The sequence below is a fragment of the Labrus mixtus genome, chromosome 24, assembly GCF_963584025.1.
Source record: "Labrus mixtus chromosome 24, fLabMix1.1, whole genome shotgun sequence".
Taxonomy (NCBI): Eukaryota; Metazoa; Chordata; class Actinopteri; order Labriformes; family Labridae; genus Labrus; species Labrus mixtus.
In genome coordinates, this window is record NC_083635.1 from 3,286,396 (window position 1) to 3,306,366 (window position 19,971).

General features: G+C 41.9%; 1 protein-coding gene across 2 annotated transcripts; it reads left to right on the forward strand.

Moving 5' to 3' along the window:
* The first annotated feature begins 1,836 nt into the window (after positions 1-1,836).
* On the forward strand, positions 1,837-19,779 carry als2b (alsin Rho guanine nucleotide exchange factor ALS2 b). Of its 2 annotated transcripts, XM_061032989.1 has the most exons (35): positions 1,837-1,953; positions 2,276-2,351; positions 2,713-2,858; positions 3,018-3,982; positions 4,376-4,682; positions 6,321-6,495; positions 7,044-7,140; positions 7,230-7,307; positions 7,394-7,624; positions 7,734-7,905; positions 7,985-8,174; positions 8,264-8,329; positions 8,444-8,606; positions 9,065-9,196; positions 9,287-9,415; positions 9,524-9,547; positions 11,371-11,441; positions 11,686-11,752; positions 11,874-12,076; positions 12,159-12,224; positions 12,331-12,429; positions 12,631-12,795; positions 13,022-13,133; positions 13,361-13,438; positions 13,697-13,830; positions 13,931-14,095; positions 14,184-14,301; positions 14,627-14,784; positions 14,868-14,984; positions 15,065-15,241; positions 15,339-15,396; positions 15,476-15,537; positions 15,736-15,885; positions 16,122-16,218; positions 16,435-19,779. In XM_061032989.1, the coding sequence occupies exons 2-35, from the start codon at positions 2,332-2,334 to the stop codon at positions 16,471-16,473; spliced, it is 5,031 nt and encodes a 1,676-aa protein (XP_060888972.1). In that variant the 5' UTR covers positions 1,837-1,953; positions 2,276-2,331; the 3' UTR covers positions 16,474-19,779. The 2 variants fall into 2 exon arrangements, with proteins under 2 accessions (XP_060888972.1, XP_060888973.1); XM_061032990.1 differs by lacking the exon at positions 9,524-9,547 and having other exon boundaries at positions 1,843-1,953.
* The last annotated feature ends 192 nt before the right edge of the window (positions 19,780-19,971 follow it).

The window sequence follows — 19,971 nt, forward strand, 5'->3', positions numbered from 1 at the left end:
TGTATTCGTGGCTCGGATCAGACAGAAAGTCTAAGTGGCAACTACACTTCATAATTACTAGTACATCCAAGTTATTGGTATAGAAAACACGATATTTTGAACAGATACTTCCTGGTATGTAGTTTATATAATTTTATGCACATATTATAGTATTTTATGTGTAATATTCAGTCTTTTAACAGGAAGACTTAGCCCAAACATCTTACGTAAAAGTTATCTTTTACTTGTATTTACATAAAGCTGTTACTAGATGACTGTTAGATCACATGTAACTCCGATTAAGTGTAAAGAGTAAATAAATTAACTATACAAACTAAAATAAACTTGAGGTTTTAGTGTTGACACCTGCAATACCAGATCATTCCACAGGATGGCGGTATAATGCAACGCTTCTTTTGATAGTTGGCTTAGATGACCTTATCTTTATGAAATTATTTAATTTCTTTAAAAGTGGCAAAACAAAATAATGATTTATAACGTCTTCTTCTACTTTAATTATTTAATTGTAATATAAATTCAAGAGAAATAATTCCATGTTCATTGCTGTAATGTACAGTGATGAACAGCATCTGAAACTTTTGCATTAATGTAGATCCAGATTTTAATACTAAAGGAATCAATACTTACAAAGTTGTTTATGATTTTATATCGTCATCAGAATTTCTTCAATTTTCTTTACTTGTATTGCTTTATAGCATTAACTACGTGAGACTTGCTTGTTGTATTTTTCTTATTCCTGTTATTTGCATTTATTTTATGTTTGTTCATTACTCTCTGTTTACCTGACAAGATGTTTACTGGGTTATTGTCCTGAGTTTCTGCCTTTACTTTGTCTGTCAAAGCACGTTGTAAAGATCTGTTTTTAAAGGTAATATATTTTTAAAGTTATTATTTATTTGTTATTATTTAGCCAATTTACTGAATATATAAATTAAACTAATATATTTCCATACAAATAAAATCATATATTAATATACATGTAAATTTATTTGTTTTATATTATTATTGCAGTGTTTTTCTTTTACTTTCTTTGTACATTATTTTCTGCTTTCGACACTAAAAATTTCACCTTAGGCGTTTTGCTGTTTATCTTATCTTTTCTCTCCTCTTTATAACATTATGCTTATTGTGACAAAAAAAAATGTAAATTCTATTATATTTAGTGTATTCTTTTACGTATAAGAGTATAAAAAAGATTTTGTTGTATCACTTGCAGCAACACCAACTTTTTGATCGCTCGGTTTAGCTGCTGAGTGAACCCTCTTGATTATCGACGATCTGTGTGAGTAGCTGCGCCTCTGTGTCAACATCAGGAGATGAGACAACAACTAGCGGCTTTTAACTGCTAATGGACGCACGGTTTACTCACCTGTCTCAGTGAGCACCTGAAGGACGTGTTCTTCTGTACCGGAGTCAGCCGGTAAGACAGAGGAGGCTTTTAATAGACAGAAAAGAAGGAAATGACACATTTGATTTGGGGCATTGGTTTGGCTCGGAAGCTAGGACTGATTAGCTAGCTTAATGTTAGCTAGCAAGATTAATGCTGCATTAACTTACCCCTCGGATGCTCGGATTTCCAAACTTTTGAAATCGTTTACTGCCTTTAAGGCTTTCGTGAGTTTAAATTATTTTCATGGAAACACGATGAACCCTTTAAAGTTTATAGTTTAGGTTTGAATTCTCAGAGCCAGTCCTCCTAACATGAATTATGCATAACCTTACCGTTGTAATGTTACACGGAAACACTAGTTACATGTGAGCAAACATTGACATGCAATACATTAAGGTTTTTTTTCCATTGGCACATTTCTAAGTAATGCTGTCATTATTGTTCTAGGTACGAACATTGTCTCCGACTTCAAGAGTTTTTTTGTGTGACTTCAGGGGGCGTTCACGTAATTTTCCGAGGATAGAGCTCCTTTTTCCGATTATTCCCCACCACTTGAATGCAGGGTTAGTAAACACGTTAGCTTCAGATGGAAACACCTGCCTTAAGGTGACAGGTAGTAGTGACTGCATATACAATTTGTGCAGACAGCTATCTAAAACCTTTCTGGAGCTCATGACTGAAACTAAATCTGATTTAATTTTGACATTTCAACTTGTTTTTGTGATCAATTAGGTATTTATTATTATTTATTTGTGTTTTAAAGTCGCCAGTCACATTAAAGGACTTATTTGTTGGCTGAGTGACTTAGTTTGCATCAACAGCAACATGTGAGCAAACAGTGTTATTTGTCGGCAAATGCTGAGGTGTGTTTTGTTTGTCTTGGAGGTCTGCATGACAGCAGCAGCAGATCTGACACGCTGATGGAGAAATAAACACCACAGATGGAAACCCAGAGGAAGAGGTGGGTCTGTGTTCCTCACTCAAGCCTGCTTTCGTTTTGTGGCTGATAAGCTGGATGTGATCAACATGTGACATCGCCTGCAGGATGGTTGTGCTGCTCACTTCCGCTTTCACTCACACAATAACCCCTGTTGTTTGCATGTTTATTCCCGGCTTTGTCAGCCACCTGCACCTCTTCTACACATTGTTTTTATTCCTGTCCGTGTCTAAAGAACATAATGTTCCCGTGATGTTTGTTGCACCTGTTAATGTGCACCCCTCAGGGAACGGCTGTTTGCAAAAGACACATTGTGTGTAAAACTTAATGGTTCATCAACAAGTGATTAACTACCTTTCACGTATTTAACTGATCATCCTTTCAGCTCTGAGGATGACAGTGAAGGAGAGCGAGGTCTGCTCCACACCTGGAAGGGCTATTCCTGCAGCGTCACCCCAGAGAGGGTGCTCCTTCCCCGGCCTGTCCTTCAGGTCGCCCTGGGCACACGACATGGTGTCCTGTTGGTGGAAGGTAAACACTTCATCAGGTTTTTGTTACACATATATTTGTAGCTGAAAGTAAAAGAAATGTGAGCGTTGTGCTGTCGCTTTTTCACGTCTGAGAATACAAATCTTTTGAAATCCTCCCATGATCCTCTCTGATTTATCGCCTGTTGTATTGTCTATCTAGGTGGGCAGGTGTACAGTTTTGGTGAGTTGCCATGGAAGCAGAGTCAACCCCTCGAGCCAGAGAAACCCACCCTGGAGAGCGCGCTCAGCGGGCAGCGGGTCATCACCATCGCTGCAGGAAGCTTCCACAGCGGAGCCGTGACAGAGGATGGAGGCGTCCACATGTGGGGGGACAACGCTTCGGGTCAGTGTGGCTTGTCAGGCCTCAGCACCGTCCCCAACCCGACACCGGTTGCTCTTCTGGACTCTGACATCAACCCGCCGCAGACGGTGCCTGTTCTGGAGCTGGCCTGCGGGGGTCAGCACACACTCGCTCTGTCTGTGCAGCGGGACGTTTGGGCGTGGGGCAGTGGCTGCCAGCTCGGCCTCAACGTTACTGTCTTCCCCGTGTGGAAGCCACAGAAGGTCGAACACTTAGCAGGCAGGTATGTGCTGCAGGTGGCCTGCGGGGCGTTGCACAGCCTCGCTTTGGTGCGCTGCCTTGGCCCGCATGATCTGCAGCGCCCCCACGTGGACAAATGCAGACAGTGTAACCAGCTGCTGTACACCATGACTGACAAAGAGGACCATGTCATCATCTCTGACGGACATTACTGCCCCATCGGTGTGGAGCTCACCGAGGACGAGGGCTGTTTGGAGGCGCCCGCACCCATACAAATCCTCAGAACGTCCCCGTCCGAGCCGGTCCTCCCCTCCCAAACATCAACCTCGAACTCAGGCTCCCCGGCGCCCTCTGAAGGCTTTGAGCCCTCCTGTGATGCCACTCAGGAAAAAGAGGAATCAGTTTTGGCTAATGGCGCGTTGGCAGCTCTGGAGTCAGACTCCTTTACTCAGTCTCAAAGCGGAGTGAAGAGTTCTCCGTATCCAGATGAACAAGCGGTCAAAGATTATCTGCAGAAACTGTCGGACAACACGCAGGTGGAGCAGACAGCGAAAACGAACACTGGAGGACTGCACACTCTGCTGGTGAGTCGGACTCTATCACAGTTTAAAACACGTTAAGAACCACCCCAATCTGACATTTTCACAACTAAGATACAGGTTTACATCATTTTAATCTACGAAAAGGACTTGCACCTGACATCTGTTCTCATTAATATTGTTTTTTTTATTGCTACAATTAAGGAATCAGATTTGATCAGTCGGACCTTCTCTCTTCAGTTGTCCTATCAAATGTAGGCGAAGGCTGAAAAAAAAAAAAGGAACGTTTTGAGACAAAGACACTAGAAACCGGTTTCTTTTTAAGGGGCAAATATTGGAAAACTATAAAATAAACAAACTCTGATTCTGATCTTATCTGCTGATAGTAAACAATGATTTTGTGTTTTCAAGCATAACTCTTCTCTGTTTTTCCTCCAGCCCGCAGCAGCAGGTCTCGCCACCTCCAACCCCGGCTCTGCTCTCAACAGCCTCGTTTCTTCCTGCGCCTCAGCGGTGGGCGAGCGAGTCGCCTCCACATACGAGGCTTTATCCCTCAAAAAGATGATGAACTACCTGCCCTCAGGAGTGCCCAGGCCAGGCGGGACGACGGGCGATAACACCACAGACCGAGTCCGCCTGGAGGACTCCACACAGGCCAAGAAGAGCTCCAGCACGGGAGACATCCGCGAGGAGGAGGCGGAGGGTCTGCGCCGCCGTCTCTCACTGCCAGGACTCCTCTCTCAGGGTAGATACGCTGTTCACGTCTTATCCTCCTCCTATAATCTGCTGCGTAAGTACGCCTTGCGCATGTGCAGGTTGATGTTGCTCTGTGTGTGTTTGTCTTTGCCTCAGGCTTTCTCATCAAGCTAATCACCATGGTAACGGCCATCTGGAGGCATAAAGGACAGCAGCAGAGAGGAGAGGAGAGAAATAATGTCAAGACTTCTTCATCTGCAAATCTAGGACCATAAATTAAAGAAATCCAGAATAACATAAGGATGAAATAACTCAAGAAAATCTCTTATCAAGACTGTAAAGTGCAGATTTAAGCTTTTTTATTTGACTTAATAACTTAAATGAGAGTTTTCAGGATTTAGCTCCTGAATGTCGTCGATAAATCAAATCTTTCACCCTTAAAATTTGATGTTCATACTTTCAAACCCACAAGACCACAACCCAAACACAGATGATGAATTCTAAAGCAAATAATCTCGCCTGGCTCTGAGGAAAGAGAGATATGACGTTAGACGGGGTGAAAGTCTATCCACCTGTTTTATAAACCTGATTCTTCATGTCTTTCAGGAGCCGTCTCATAATGCACCAAACGCCCCCTTTTTCTCTCTTAATCAGAACTAAAACCTCCCTCCTGCTTGTTCTTAATCCCTGATAAACCCGTCCAGCTAAAGGCTAATATCAACGTGCATTCCTCGCTGCTTTCTATCAAACAAAGATGACCATTCAGCAAGCCAACACTCGACTACAAACCCGTCTCACTCACATGTTCAAAGCTGGAGTCAAGCAAAAACATTAGATATTTCATTTTTGATGATTAATATTCTACTCCTCTTTGTTCTTTATTTTACAATTTAATATGTTTACATTTTGGAGTCACTGCAGGAAAAAAGGGAAATTTCAAGCAATAACCTAATAAAACGAGGTCAAGAACTGGGTTTGCAGACACGTCTTTTATGATAATATAATGCTGAATGATCACCTTCTGACCTGAAGTAATTGACTCTCGTCAAAGCCGGTTTATCTGGACCTCAAGGTGTTTTCAAATGTCAGGATTGTGTTTGACTGAAAATGATGAGTAAAAATAAGAGACTGTTGTCAAAGTGTAAACAAACATCTATCGTTTTCGCTCCTCTGGTTCCTCCTGTATGTCTCCATGTTTGTTTGTTGTGCTGCCCGCAGGCTTCTCCTCATTGTTTGTCTGCTGTGCTGCAGCAGTGTGTTTGACCCGCTGCTTGTCTCTGTTGATGATGACACACACATTGATTCTTTCTGATGAACTTTGCACCAGAGATTCATTCAGTTTGAGGGAGTGTCTGGTGATTTGGTCTTCAAAACATGTCAACATTTTGCAGATTTTATTAGGTTACACTGATTACAGGGGTTACGGGTTTAATGCCAAGTCGGTTTTTAAACACCAGGTAGTTTGCCTTCGTATCTTTGTGCAGAATCATAAACAAACAAAAGCAAAGAAAAACAGGAATACTTAAAAGTCCAATTTAGGACAAAAATATACAAAATCTATATCTCAGTTCAGACTAAAAGTATGTGATTATGTGGCTGACTGCAGTCAAGAGTAGCTTCATCTATGAAAGACATTGATGACAAAAAAAAAAAGAAGCAGTGAAAGTTGTGATCTTGGGTCCTACAGTCTCCCCTCGGCTGCTGAGGAAAGCTGGTCGTCCCAGGATGCGCGCCATGGCCCTCACCCCGCTGGGAGGTTTGGTCCCAGAGGCCCAGGATGTGTTTCCCACCCTGCAGACGGAGGTGTGGAGCTGGGGACACGGCGAGCACGGACAGCTGGGACATGGAGACAGTCTGGCCAGGTAGGAAGGAGTCTCTGCAGTGCAGCTGTCGGTTAATAAATAATTTGCACAGAACAACGAGACGATGAGATTAGAAATGAGACGATGAGGCTACTTTTACGAAAAATATGAAAGAAAAAAACAGATGACTTGTTGTCTTCTTCACCGTTTAAACACCTCATCTGTCTATCAAACTTCTCGATCAGACCTTTACTTGCACATCCTGTTGTCAGGCTCTTGGCATTGGGCAGAGTACATTCAGGGAATTAGCTTAGAAAAAAAACTTTAATACAAACAGACTTTGCACTGCAACATGAAGGCTAAAAACAACCCAGAATGCTTCACTCTCTGTCGGAGCTTTGGTAAATATCATTAAAAATTTAAAACCTGTAATTGTTTCATTCTGCAGTAAAAAAAAATCAATCTGATGATTTGGCATCACTTTCCATCTTTGTTATTTCCTGTAGAGCAAATTTATAAATCAAGACTCTAATGTAACGATGATGGTAACAGCTGTTGTGGTCCACTTAAAGATGCTCATAAGTTCTGACAGATGTGTGTGCTTCCAGGTTACAGCCTCACTGCATCAAGAGTCTGAACAACAGGGAGGTGGTTCGAGTGGTGGCCGGTGCTCATCATTCCCTCGCCTTGACTGCTCAGTCTCAGGTCAGTTCTTTACCTTCTACTTTTCTTTCCATTTCTGGCCTAGATTACCTTGAGGTTTAATGGCATAACAATGCGTTCCTCTCTTCCAGGTGTTTTCATGGGGAAGCAACAGCTGTGGTCAGCTTGGACATATGGAGTCCCCCAGCACTGTCCCTCGCCTCGCGAAAGTAAAGAAACGTCTCCCTTTCATATAAATACATACTAATACAGGAAAAGCTTGAAGTTCAATAACACATCTCCCTCTGTGCTCCAGCTGTCAGAGGGGATCCGTGTGTGGGACGTGAGTGCAGGAGAGAGACACACGGTCCTGCTTGCAGACGGAGACTGCATCCAGCCGATTATTTACTACAGCGGGCAGCAGGTGAGGGAGGGGGAGGAGGAACGCCTCGCAAAGGAAACGGAGGAAGCAGGGAAGGAGGAGGAGGAGCAGCAGCGTGCGGGGGGCTACACCCAGCAGCCTGTACTGTTACCCTTCTGCATGAACGTGAGGGCCAAAACACTGCTTAATTTGTGCATGTTTTTCTCTCTTTGATTGAATACTTCTATATGTTGATAAAATGCATGTTGATTGTGCCTGTTTCTATGTTTTCCAGCTGCGTTATGTTAGCAACGTGTTCGCTGGCGGTCGGAGCTGCGTGGCGCTCTCAGACCGGAACGTGATGGGCTTCATCGCCAGCCTCCATGAGCTCGCATCAGCCGAGAGGAAGATTTACTGCAAAATGAGCAACGTAAAGATGCAGATCATACGCCCCCTGCTGGAGCTGGGTAGGAATGATACATGAATTAGGAACAATCATTTTTCTGTCCTTTTTTTATTAGTTAACGTTTCTGTGTCCTCCTTCAGAGTCTCTGAGTTCTGCCCTCGGTCAGGTCACCCTCGGGCTCCTGCAGACTCTGGCAGGCCGCTTCAGCCTCCTGTGTCACCTGACGGGGCAGCACGCCGCCAGCCTCACCGCCAACCTGCGCCGTGGCAGAGACGTCAAGAGCTTGCTCGTCCTGGACCACTCTGACATCTTCCTTCAGTGTTACAAGGAGTGCGTGTTTCTTCATCATGAAGGATGTGAACGGGTCATGACGTTTGATCATTCGTTTGTCTAAAACTTTTCTTTTCATCACTGCTCAGGTACAGCAGCGCTTTGGGCGACTTCCAGGTGATGGGAGGATTTCAGTGCCTGACCAAACCCTCACTGTGAGGAAACACACAAACACAACATGTATCATTTGTGGGAAATAAGAGAATATTACTAGAAGAGAATTGTGTACTGCTGTAATTTAAATTAACCAGTGGTGATTTTCTCTGCAGCGATTTCTTCGGGAAGACTCCTGAGCTGCTTCAGAAACTGTCTGAGTGCAGCGAGGAAAACCCTGCCATGTCCGACCTCCTGGTGGCGCTCTTCTACCTCCCAACTCGCCATCTTCATGAATACGGACGTCTGCTGCTCAAACTGGCGACCTGCTTTGAAGTGGTGTGTAACACCCTCTCACATTTATACACATAAGGAAGATGAACTCGCACTGTCTCAAATTTCTGTTTGAAAAGGACCAGCTTAAAAAGGCTTTAAAAAATAATTTATAATTTTCTCTTATTCTGTGGTTACATTTAAAAAATCTTTATATTCCACAATTTATATTAACATTTATGAGTTTTTAAACTTAGAAGTGCTTAAGTTTACTTGCTTGTGTTAATGCTATGTTTATTTTTACGCACCAAAACATCGACAAAAATCCATATTTACATACAAAATACTGAGCGATAAACCTGATGCTGGTTGAAAACATCTACGATAACAAACTTGATTTATTAGCATAATAGTCTGTTGTTTTTTTAAAAGCCTTCAGAATTTGGGGATTTTCTGTTGTTAAAATCAACACTCTGGCTCCATGCTAATAGGGCAGATCAATATTTCTGTGTTTGTGTTTTCAGTGCTCCGATGACTACCAGAAGCTGCAGGACAGCTGCTCTAAGTTCGAAGCTCTGGTGCTCCAGCTGAAGAAGAAACGAAAAGAAGCCGACTACACCTTTAATTTCTGGAAGAACTTTCCCGGCAAGATGACGGTAAAGTTTAGCTGAGTGTGTCGTATTGAGTCCTCGAGGTGTCACATGATGTCACAGGCGGCTGAATGGTGTCATTGTTTTTTCCGTCAGGAATCTCTGAGAAAACCTCAACGCCGCCTCATCTGTGAGAGCAGCAACAAAGCCCTGACGCTGCAGAACGCCGGCAGGTTCTCCGTCAACTGGTTCATCCTCTTCAACGACGCCCTGGTCCATGCACAGGTGAGACACACACTCACACACACACTTTTCATCAAGCCCTTTCACATATTTCAGACTCTGTAACTTGGTATTTTAAGCGTTTGTGTGTGTTTGCCTCCGTGCTGTCAGGGCGTGGCGCCTGTTAAAAGTCTTGTAAGTATGCAGACAGAAGCAAATATCAACATGACGACTTAAACTCTTCCCTGCTCCCCGTCCCCCTCTCCCCTCCTCTCTTCATTATGTGTGTGACTTAAACTCTCCCCGTCCCCTCTGCTCTCTTCTTTATGTGTGTGTGCTTGCGTGTTTGTGTGTGAAGGACTTAGGGCTCTGTGTCATTGGAATAAATGATTCATATCAAAACTCATAACAAACATTACGGTATGTAAATGCTGAAGACATTTCTTGGCCTACATGCACCAAAATATGACAGACGTATAATATAAGGCCCTAAAAGTTAGACATTTATTTATTTTTTAGTCTTAAATTACACTGACAGTCACTTGGCGTCCGGTCAAATTTCCATTGACATGAAGCTCTTTCTCGTCTCTCGCCCTGCGCCTGCTCTCTGATTGAAGGAGACTGCATGAAGGATGAACTGACTGTAACCACGCCTCTTTGGATTTACATTTAATGTTAAACAATCCTGCAACACGTTGCAACTGGAAAAACAATAATTTTAATATTGTAAAGAAAATGAATTCCTTAATTTTAAAGCTTAGTTTTCACTGTTGTTTTATTTGTAATTTGAACAGCTGTCGCACGATTTTAAAGGGTAATTTAATAAAGTGGAAATATCGTTTTGATGCTTTAAATTATGAGTACCAACAGCTTCTAGTTCATTCCTCCTCAGCAATCTCCTTCTCTTTCTCCCTGTTCATCTCATTTTCTTCTTCTTCTCCCCTTCCTTTCTCTTCAAGTGTGCACCAGTTGTTTGGTCATCCTGCACTTTTTAATCTGTGTTTAAAATGAAGGCTGAGAAAGAAATGATTTCGTCCTCTGTGTCTGGTGACTTAAATCTTTTCAGCTGTGTGAAGAAGAAGAAGAAGAAGAAGATGAAGGGTGTTTTGAAAAAGAGCGAGCATGCTTTTAACACACGTTGTGTTGCATGACTGAACCTGGCCTCTCTTACGTTAATCTTCTCCTGAAAGTACTCATCTAAATGGTGGACATATTTTCTAGGAAATAGCCGACCGTTTTAATCCTTAATTTCCAACATTGAATAAACTTCTTCTGTACATCATTTTACTTCTCTTCTTATCATCTCTTCCCTCTTACTTTTAATACTTCCTTCTCTTCTTTTCTTCGCTTAATTTTTTACTTCATCCTCACTAGCTATACTTTTCTTCATCTTATAATTTTCACTCTCTTATTACATCAATTCTGTCTATTTTTGTCTCCTAATTGATTTCTTTTTAATTTCCTTCCTTACTTATTTACTTCCTCTTTCCTTCTTTACTTTCTTCCTCTTCATTTTCCTGTCCACTTATCTAAAGTACCTTTGTTTACCCTTTTCTTTACTTAACTTACTCTTCTTTCTTTTCTCTATTTTACTCTTTTTACTGCCCCTTTAATTTTTCCATTTCCTTTTTTCCTTTCCTAATTTCCTTCGCCTTTTCTTCCATCTTGTGAGCCTCCAACTATTAATTAGAGAAGGGTTGACGTTTTAACTTTTACAGCAGGTGTATCCTGTCAGTGTTCTTTTTGTAAAATTGTTCAGTATAATATTTCAAAATGTTTAGGATGAACTTTGTCATAAAAAGAAAAGGCTTTATTTCCGCTCCTGTGTATTTGTAAGACCCATACAGTATTTATTAATCAATAGTGTCACTGTCTTACTGTGTGGACAGATATGTTGATAAGAATATTAATGTGTCTTCTTTCTTTCCCATTTTTAAATCATTTGCTTGTCTTTCTTCTTTCTTTTTATGTCATCATTTCCTTCTCCCTTTCCTTCTTGTCCCTCTTGTCTCCTGCAGTTCTCCACCCATCACGTCTTCCCTTTGGCCACGCTGTGGGTGGAGCCAATCCCAGAGGAGAACACCGGCATGTACGTCCGTAGAAACAGAAAACAGCTAAATATTTATAGAATGAATAAAACGTTCAATATGGCTCTCGAACTGTTTCCTGCCTGTTTTTCTAATGTGTGATTTTCTATTTCTTGGTCACATATTCCTGTTGTACCTCTCCCGTTCTGTCTTTCAGTCTTTGTTTTCCTTCTTTACGGTATTTTTCATACTGTACTTCTAAACTGCTGTACTAGTTTAAGTATGTGTGTGTCTGTGTGTTTGTAGATACGGATTAAAGGTGATCACGCCCGAGGAGACGTTTACCCTGTTGGCCTCCTCTCCCATGGAGAAGGTAAATATGTAATGCCAATCAACTTGACTCACCTTATATCTACATTTCAATTTGTTTCGCCTCCAATAAACGGATAAAACGGAAGATATCATTTGAAAAGTATTTCTGTATTCTTTCCTAGGCTAAGTGGCTTCGCTCCATAAACCAGGCGGTGGAGCAGGCGCTGAGCGGGGCGGGGCAGGACGCAGCATCAGTCAGCTCGGGGTCGGGTCAAAAGTTGGAGCCTCCCATCTCCAGGACGGCCTCGTACACTTTTTATAAAGACGGACGGCTGAAAGATGCAAAGTACGAGGGACGCTGGCTTACTGGAAAGCCACACGGCAGGTTAGACACTCCCAGTCCGTCTACAGAGTTTAATTGAATCATTAAAAGATTGATATGAAATCATCATTTGGATGTTTTTCAGGGGAGTGTTGAAATGGCCTGATGGGAGAATATACACAGGGTCCTTTAAGAACGGCTTAGAGGATGGGTGAGTCCTTCAAGGGGCCATGACTCCATATTCAGAGTGCATAAGTCTGAAATTGTTGTCTGCTCATATTTCTTCATTTGTCTCATGCATTTTTATGATTTTGCAGCTTTGGTGAATTTGTGGCTCCTAATAAGACGATCAACAAGAACGATCACTACCAAGGTCACTGGAAAGACGGGAAGATGCATGGTCTGGGAACATACAGGTGAGAGCGAGTTCAAATAGTCAGTCAGGAGCTTTTCATTGTTTTATAGATATAAAAAGAAATGGATGAAGGTTTTTTTTTATTCTGAGAAAAAGTTTGCATGAAAGAAAGATATAAGAAGTATATTTTATGGAGGACAGACTCGGGTGCATCAGTCCAGAAAAGCTGTTGATTCTTCTTCCCCCCGCCGTCTGTCTGCAGATACGCGAGCGGGGAAGTTTACGACGGATCCTTCCAGGACAGCATGCGACACGGTCACGGCATGCTGCGCAGCGGGAAGCTAAACACCTCCTCCCCCAGCGTGTTCATCGGCCAGTGGCTGCAGGACAAGAAGACTGGCTACGGAGTCTTTGACGATATCACAAAGTATGCTCCTGTCAACGTCAGATGTCAATTTAATTCTGAAATTTTACTGGCAGCTTTTCACGTCAGCTTCATGTTTTTCTGTCTTGTTTTAAATGTATCTACTTTATTTAAACATTGTGTCAAATTACTAAAAAATATGTTTATGGAAGTGTGTGTTTTTCTGCTAAATCTTACTGCTGTATATTTGCATCTGTAAGCCAGAGCTGATTGTCTGTTTTCCATCCAGAGGGGAGAAGTACATGGGAATGTGGCAGGAGCACCAGCGTCAGGGCACCGCGGTCGTGGTCACTCAGTTTGGCCTTTACTACGAAGGAGCCTTTAAGGATAACAAGATGATGGTGAGAAGATCAGTGTCAGATTTTTGTTATCAATGCTACATACCAAAGCTTGTAACCAAGAAAGTTGTAAAGAAGAAAACGGTTCACCAGAAATCAAAACTGAGAACGCAGAATATTATCTTATCAAGGTTACAGTGCCTATAGGATTAAAAAAAAAAAAAAATACTTCAACAATCCTGAGAGAAAAGCAGGGATTTACTGGACATGTTATCTCTCTCTTCCTTTAGGGCACCGGGGTCCTCTTGTCCGAGGACGACACCACATACGAGGGGGAATTCTCTGACGACTGGACTCTAAATGGAAAGGTGACAGACACAAACTTAATTAATGGTCCATCACATGAATACTTAAGATCATATCTAGATCATTTTAAAACCTCTCCTGGAAATATTATTATTCAATAATAGAAGGATCTCTAGTGGGTGTCTCATTGTTGTATTTACTCTTTTTGTCCCATAAACGTCACTGTTTACTTTTGCATTCTTCTCAGTCAGTGATTTTTGTGAATGAAAATGCACTCACATGTGCAATGTTGAAAGTTGTCTATTGTTTCTTTCTTTCAGGGTGTGCTAACAATGCCAAATGGAGACTACCTGGAGGGCTCCTTTAACGGTGAATGGGGCTCTGGACTCAAAGTGTCGGGGTCCTACTTTAAACCACATCTGTTTGACACAGACAAGGACAAGAGCCGGGTCGTGTAAGCTCCCAATCAAATATACATAGTAGACACGTAGGGCAGACTTTTTACAACACTACATTTAAGACATTGTTATATTTTTGAACTTTGTGTTTCACAGGAAGCTGGGGCGCCTGTGTGTGTGTGCGGAGGATAAGTGGCAGGCTGTGTTCCAGGAGTGTTGGAGCCAGCTAGGCTGCGAGGCGCCGGGACAAGGAGTGACCTCTAAGGCCTGGGAGAACATCGCCGTGGCCCTCACCACCAGCAGACTTCACATCCAAGACAGGTACAGCTCTCCCATCAGCAAGTAAAAGTAGCCTCATTCAATCAGCAACATGCAGTTACCGTTACAATCTTTCTTTTGTGTTTTCAAGTCCGGAGATTCTATCTAGAAGTCACAGCAGAACTCTGGAGAGTCTGGAGTTTATCCCTCAGCATGAAGGACCAATCAACATGGATCGATATCACACCATCCGCCTCTACCTCATCAAGGTAAAAGCCGTTCCTCACTTTCAATCAAAGCATCCTTCCCTGTAATATCTGGATTGTGAACTCTGTTTCTAACAAATAAAAATACTTTATATGTGAAGTCATGCAATGTTTTCTTTATGGATTGTGATGTCTCCTGTCTTATGTTGAACAATTGCAACTACGCATGTGTTATTTTTGAAATTCTTTTCTCGAATTAAAAACAATTCATATATATCCCTTTTTAATTTCTTAATTAGTGAGTGACTGATATAAAGAGAAAGAATGCGCAGGCGGAAGAAAATGAAATGGCAGAATTCCTCCAATATTTATTCTCTTCTTCGTCCAGGCTTGTGACACACCCCTCCACCCGCTCGGCCGTCTGGTGGAGACCCTGGTGGCGGTCTACAGGATGACCTACGTGGGCGTTGGAGCGAATCGTCGACTGCTGCCTCAGGCTGTCAACGAGATCAAGTCTTATCTTAACCGCATCTACCAGATCGTCAGGCATGTTATAGACAGCTTCATTACAACTTCACACAATCAATATGGAATTTCTTTTGTTTAGTATTGTTTTTTTTTGTTTTTAGGTTTCTTTTCCCTGACCTGCCAGAAGAGGGGGGCCTAATTCCAGAGCCGACCACCAACCTCCAGGAGAAGAAGGAGCCCGGCTCGACTGATGCCCAGCCAGAGTCACCAAAACCTGGGTAAAGACTGAGCAGTGTCCCCTTAAGCTTTCAGTGCTCCTCTGGGGTCTTACATTAACCCGCCCTGTGTGTTTTCTCAGCCGCGTGGTGAGCAGCTGCGCTCTGCTGCTCCCCGTCCTGCTGCCTCGTCTCTACCCGCCGCTCTTCACCCTCTACGCTCTGGACAAGGAGAGGGAGGACGACGTGTACTGGGAGTGCGTCCTCCGTCTCAACAAGCAACCCGACCTCGCCCTGCTCGCCTTCCTGGGAGTCCAGCAGTAAGTCACACACTGCAAAAGAAAACCTGCTTTATTGTATGTTTTTGTATGCGAAGCAATTTCAACTTTTACACTATGTTTGTGTTTACCTCCCCAGAAAGTTCTGGCCTGTTTCTTTTTCTGTTGCCTTGTCTGTACTTGGGGAGAAGCAGCAGGTACGTTTATGATGTTTGTCCATCCTTATAGTAGGAAGATAAAAAAAGGTGATTGTTCTAACCTGTGTGTTTTCTTCAGGTCCTTTCCAGCACAAAAGACGCCTGTTTCGCCTCTGCAGTGGAAACATTACAACAGATCAGGTACAGCTCATTCAACGTCTTTTAAATTAGTCAAAAACATTTAAATTAAGGTTTTGTATTAAGAGCTGTCATTCTTCAACAAAGTGGAGTGAAATCCCCATGCAGCTCTTTCCACACATACTTATTATAAGATAAGAACATAAGCTGATGGTCAAAGTAACACATGGTAATCTGAGATCGAGTGTCTTTGTTTTGCAGCACCACCTTCACGCCGTCAGACAAGCTGCAGGTGATCCAGCTCACCTTCGAGGAGATCACTCGCGAGGTTCAGTCGCTGCTCAAGCAGGACTTTTTGTGGTCCATGGACGAGCTCTTCCCCGTCTTCCTCTACGTGGTGCTGCGTGCACGGTCAGCCCCAAAACACGCACACACAGTCACACACTCTGACAAACATCTGCACACACAAATGTCACTCAAAGTCAGGAGAGATGCACTGATTCTCTCACCAAACAGAAAATAACTAAAACAAAGAAGGCTTAAATCTTTGTTACTAGATCAGATATTACAAAAAAAACACAAGATGCAAAATCTCCTAATTAGTGCAAAACCTGTCAGACTCAAAGCTGGTTTTCGTTTGATCTCAGAATCAGGAACTTGGGGTCTGAAGTGAGCTTGATTGAAGATCTGATGGATCCCTGCGTTCAGCACGGAGAGCACGGCATCATGTTCACAACGCTGAAGGTAACGCACTAAAACACTGCTGTACTTTAATTGACATTCCTCACTATTTCCTGTAACTTTAAAACAAACTGATTTGGATTAGGAAGTAACTGTGGGTGAAAAAGACAAAAATAAGTTTGTCACTTATTTTTTTATCTTTTTAAAGACAAACATTTTCAAGAATTAAAAATAGAAATTTATAAAATCATTAAACACATAAATGTTTTTATCCTCCAGGCCTGTTACTACCAGATCCAGCATGAGAAGGTCACATAACTCCAGCAGTGTGACTCTACTCCCTCTGTGCATCTGCAAGCCCCGCCTCCAACCACAGCCAGTCACAGGGCTGGGAAGAAGCGCGAGGCTTTGGAGTGATGGACGTGTGCAGTAGCCAATAGGAAGCAGAGGATCATACAAGCAGGTTGCTGACAGCTCCATCTGCTGCTGTTATGGAGACGGGACCACCTCCCCCTCCCTGACACACACACACACACACACACACACACACACACACACACACACACACACACACACACACACACACACACACACACACACACACACACACACACACACACACACACACACACACACTGTTTTGCCCTTTAGTGACCTCTGCTGGTCGCTTATCCACAGATCATTAAGGTACAAATGTGAATAATCGTCTGTGTTATACGGGCAGTCATGAGCCACTTCAAACCGTCCGGAGAAACCTAACTGACACGACATTTCGCAGGAAAATCTTGACTTTGGGGACGTTGTTACCTGGGAAGAACTCAAGCGTTATAGTTTTTTTTTTTGCCAATGGGAGCAGTTTTTGTTCTCTGGATACCGGACCTCATTTTTAAACACAATTTCCAGTATGAAACTCAAATATTATGCGGATTGAACTAAGCCATTTCTCTAAAAAACGACACTTTTTTAGCTTTCAGTGTTCAAATCCTTGTTATTTATGACATCCACTTGAAGAAACAGACCGTATGAGGAATGATCTTCTACCTTTAAAAGCATCTCACTCTATGAAACTGACAGACTTTTCATGTATCGACTTCATAAACTGACAGAGCACTTTGTTTACAGCCACGCTAAGCTGACAGTTACGGATTTCAAACCGTGTTTTCCCAGATTTACAAAGAAGAAGGCTTCAAAGATGAAGTCCAGCTCGCCCTCTTGTAGCTCATAGACATTTGGTGAACTTCCCCACGTCTGATTAAGAGCTTTTCTACAGCTCATTTAGAGCTGGGGTTGATACTGTGTTGTGTTAATGCAGAGCATGTACGGCATGCTTTAGGTTAATGTAAAGTGAATTAGCTGAAACTCTAAATGATGCTGATATTTTCCTCTTAAACCATCTTGAACACAAAAATCTGATTAGCTGAATTAGCTTGAAGTAAACACAAACAACGTCCCTGCCAGTTTTCTCTGACACTGGTCATCAACACAGCTTGTTTGTGATGGCTGTAAAGTGTTTCTTAGTTTCAGCTGGATCGCTGACTTGAATGCACATGTGTTTTTCTGAGTCAAACACTTTGACTGTTAACACTTTGTTTTACAGATTTAGCAGAAATGAAGAAAAGATAGATCATAGCACTCTACTGCAAAACCAGGCTGGAAAAATATTCCATTATTTAAAGTATTTGCAAGCAAAAGCCCTGAGCCATGTCGAGAAATAGTTTAGAAATTTAGAAAACGTGTTTCAGCACAAGTCTTTCAAAAGGTTTGCAAATTCAGATGAAGGATGGGGTTAAAATGTGTGACTTGAAATGACAAATATCTAAACAATGGTATTGTTCTTCAGTGTTATAGTCATCGTTAATGTCCGTTAAAAAAATGTGCATTTCCAATCTCCAATTTATCATCCTGAAAACATCACAGATAAATTTGTCTGACTACCAAAAAAAAATGAATCAAGAATTCATTGGAGATGCATATTTTATAGGACATCTTTTCTTTTCTGTTTCAATCTTGTCGTGATTATATTGCTGCAAGTATTCTGCAAAACAATCATCGGTAAATATCCAGAGGGAAAAAGGAAGAGTTTGAAGGTCTTCAGTTCTGTAAATTGTTGAATATAAAAGGTAAAAATGTTTCTGTTGCAGCTGCAGGTGGAGCTCCAGCAGAGACCCAGGCGCTCGGATTAATGCAAACACTGTTTTATAGACGTCTGTGATGTTTCAAAGCTGATTCTCTGCGCAATCTGTTAATACTAACTGTTCTTTTTTTAAACCATTCACTGCCCCGACCGTCACACATTGTTGCTTATTTGAGATTTGCGTCACACATGGCGGTTGATAAAAGGGCTTAGAGGGGATTCAGAGGATGACCATGCCCTTTTTTTTTTTTTCTTTTTTTTTAATGTCATCACTTTTGTTTGCGCCGACGGTTTAACAACAGTGAAGCCGGTGGATCAGAAGCCTTTTTTTGAAGGAGCCAAATTTAGGTGAAGCTGCTCGATTCTGAAAATCAATCCGGAGAATATCGCTGTTCACACGGACGGAGTTCAGATCTGACATTAAAAGCTACAGCTCTTCTCTTTGGGTGACAGATTCTTTACGATCAGGGTTTACTCTGCGAAGTTTGGAAAAGATCACCTGCAGTAATTAGTGAGGAAACAAAGCACCGTCTAGTAAAACAACAACACAAAGATCCATTAATGTCCTGAATTTTGCAGAATGCAGAACTTGATGTTTTTTTTGATTTTGCATTACTGCCTGGTCAGGATTCAGTCTTGGGATTCAGAACCTTACACTTTTACACTTTATTTTTCCCTTCATAGCTTTAAAAAAAACAACAACAAAAAAAAACGAGTTCATACATTGTCCACCCCAATCTTTGTTTTGAATTCAAGGAGTTATGTTCATGCAGCAGGTTAGGCCTTAAAGAGCCTCTAATTCTCCCTGTAAGACATCTGTGCACCTTAAAAGTATTTGTTTGTAAGTATAACGTTGCATTATGTTGTTAAAAAAAGGATCATGACACCTGTACACATCTGTGCCTGACACTTAGAGAAGTGAAGCAATATTGTCTTCATGAAACGCTGTGAAAACATTCCCTGGCTCTTTGAAGGAGGTGTTATTTGACTGACAGTTTTAAGCCTCTTATCCTCCTCCTAACAAAACATGAAGGCTGATATTTTGACTTCTGCACCTTTAGAGAAAAGAAAATATCAGTAGACAACAGAACTGATTTACAAACCGAACTACATAGGCAGAATGAGACGTTTACTGTAATGGTTGTACATGAAGTCCTGTTTTAAACCCAAACTGAAGACTGGTATGTAAAGTGAAGGTAACGCTCATAAGCTCATGTTCGGTTCATGATTTAAACCTGTTGACACCTGTTTGATTGACTTACTGCACCTCAACACCTGTTCATCATGAAAACGACACTCACAGGTCAGACTGTTGCGTCGTGTGTAAAATGACCTGTTTTGTCGATGGACTTTGGTGGTGACTAGTTGACATGTTTTGTGTTTCAGCTGGCTGACATGACGCCCTCCTGTGTGTCTTTTACATGATGTCAAATGTATTGTACCTTTAAAAAATAATAACAGAGGGCAATAAATGCATTTGATAGATGTTGCTAACAGACTTGCTTCAACAGATTTGTGTGGTTGAAAAACTTTATGGATGAATGATCTTGGTAAATGTGAGTTTTACTTTTCTTAGCTTTAATGATTGTTGTCTAAATATTTTTACATTACTGGTCGAGTGAAAGGATGTACCACTAAAAACTTTGGCGTAAAACAACACACAGCGTTAACTAACGATCATT

What these genes read in the sequence shown, in the direction of transcription:
- als2b (XM_061032989.1), top strand. Translation starts at nt 2,332, where the DNA reads ATGGAAACCCAGAGGAAGAG. An exon ending in CCTCCTCTCCCATGGAGAAG is followed by an intron (nt 11,753 to 11,873) that starts GTAAATATGTAA and finishes ATTCTTTCCTAG; the next exon opens with GCTAAGTGGCTTCGCTCCAT. An exon ending in CATGGTCTGGGAACATACAG is followed by an intron (nt 12,430 to 12,630) that starts GTGAGAGCGAGT and finishes GTCTGTCTGCAG; the next exon opens with ATACGCGAGCGGGGAAGTTT.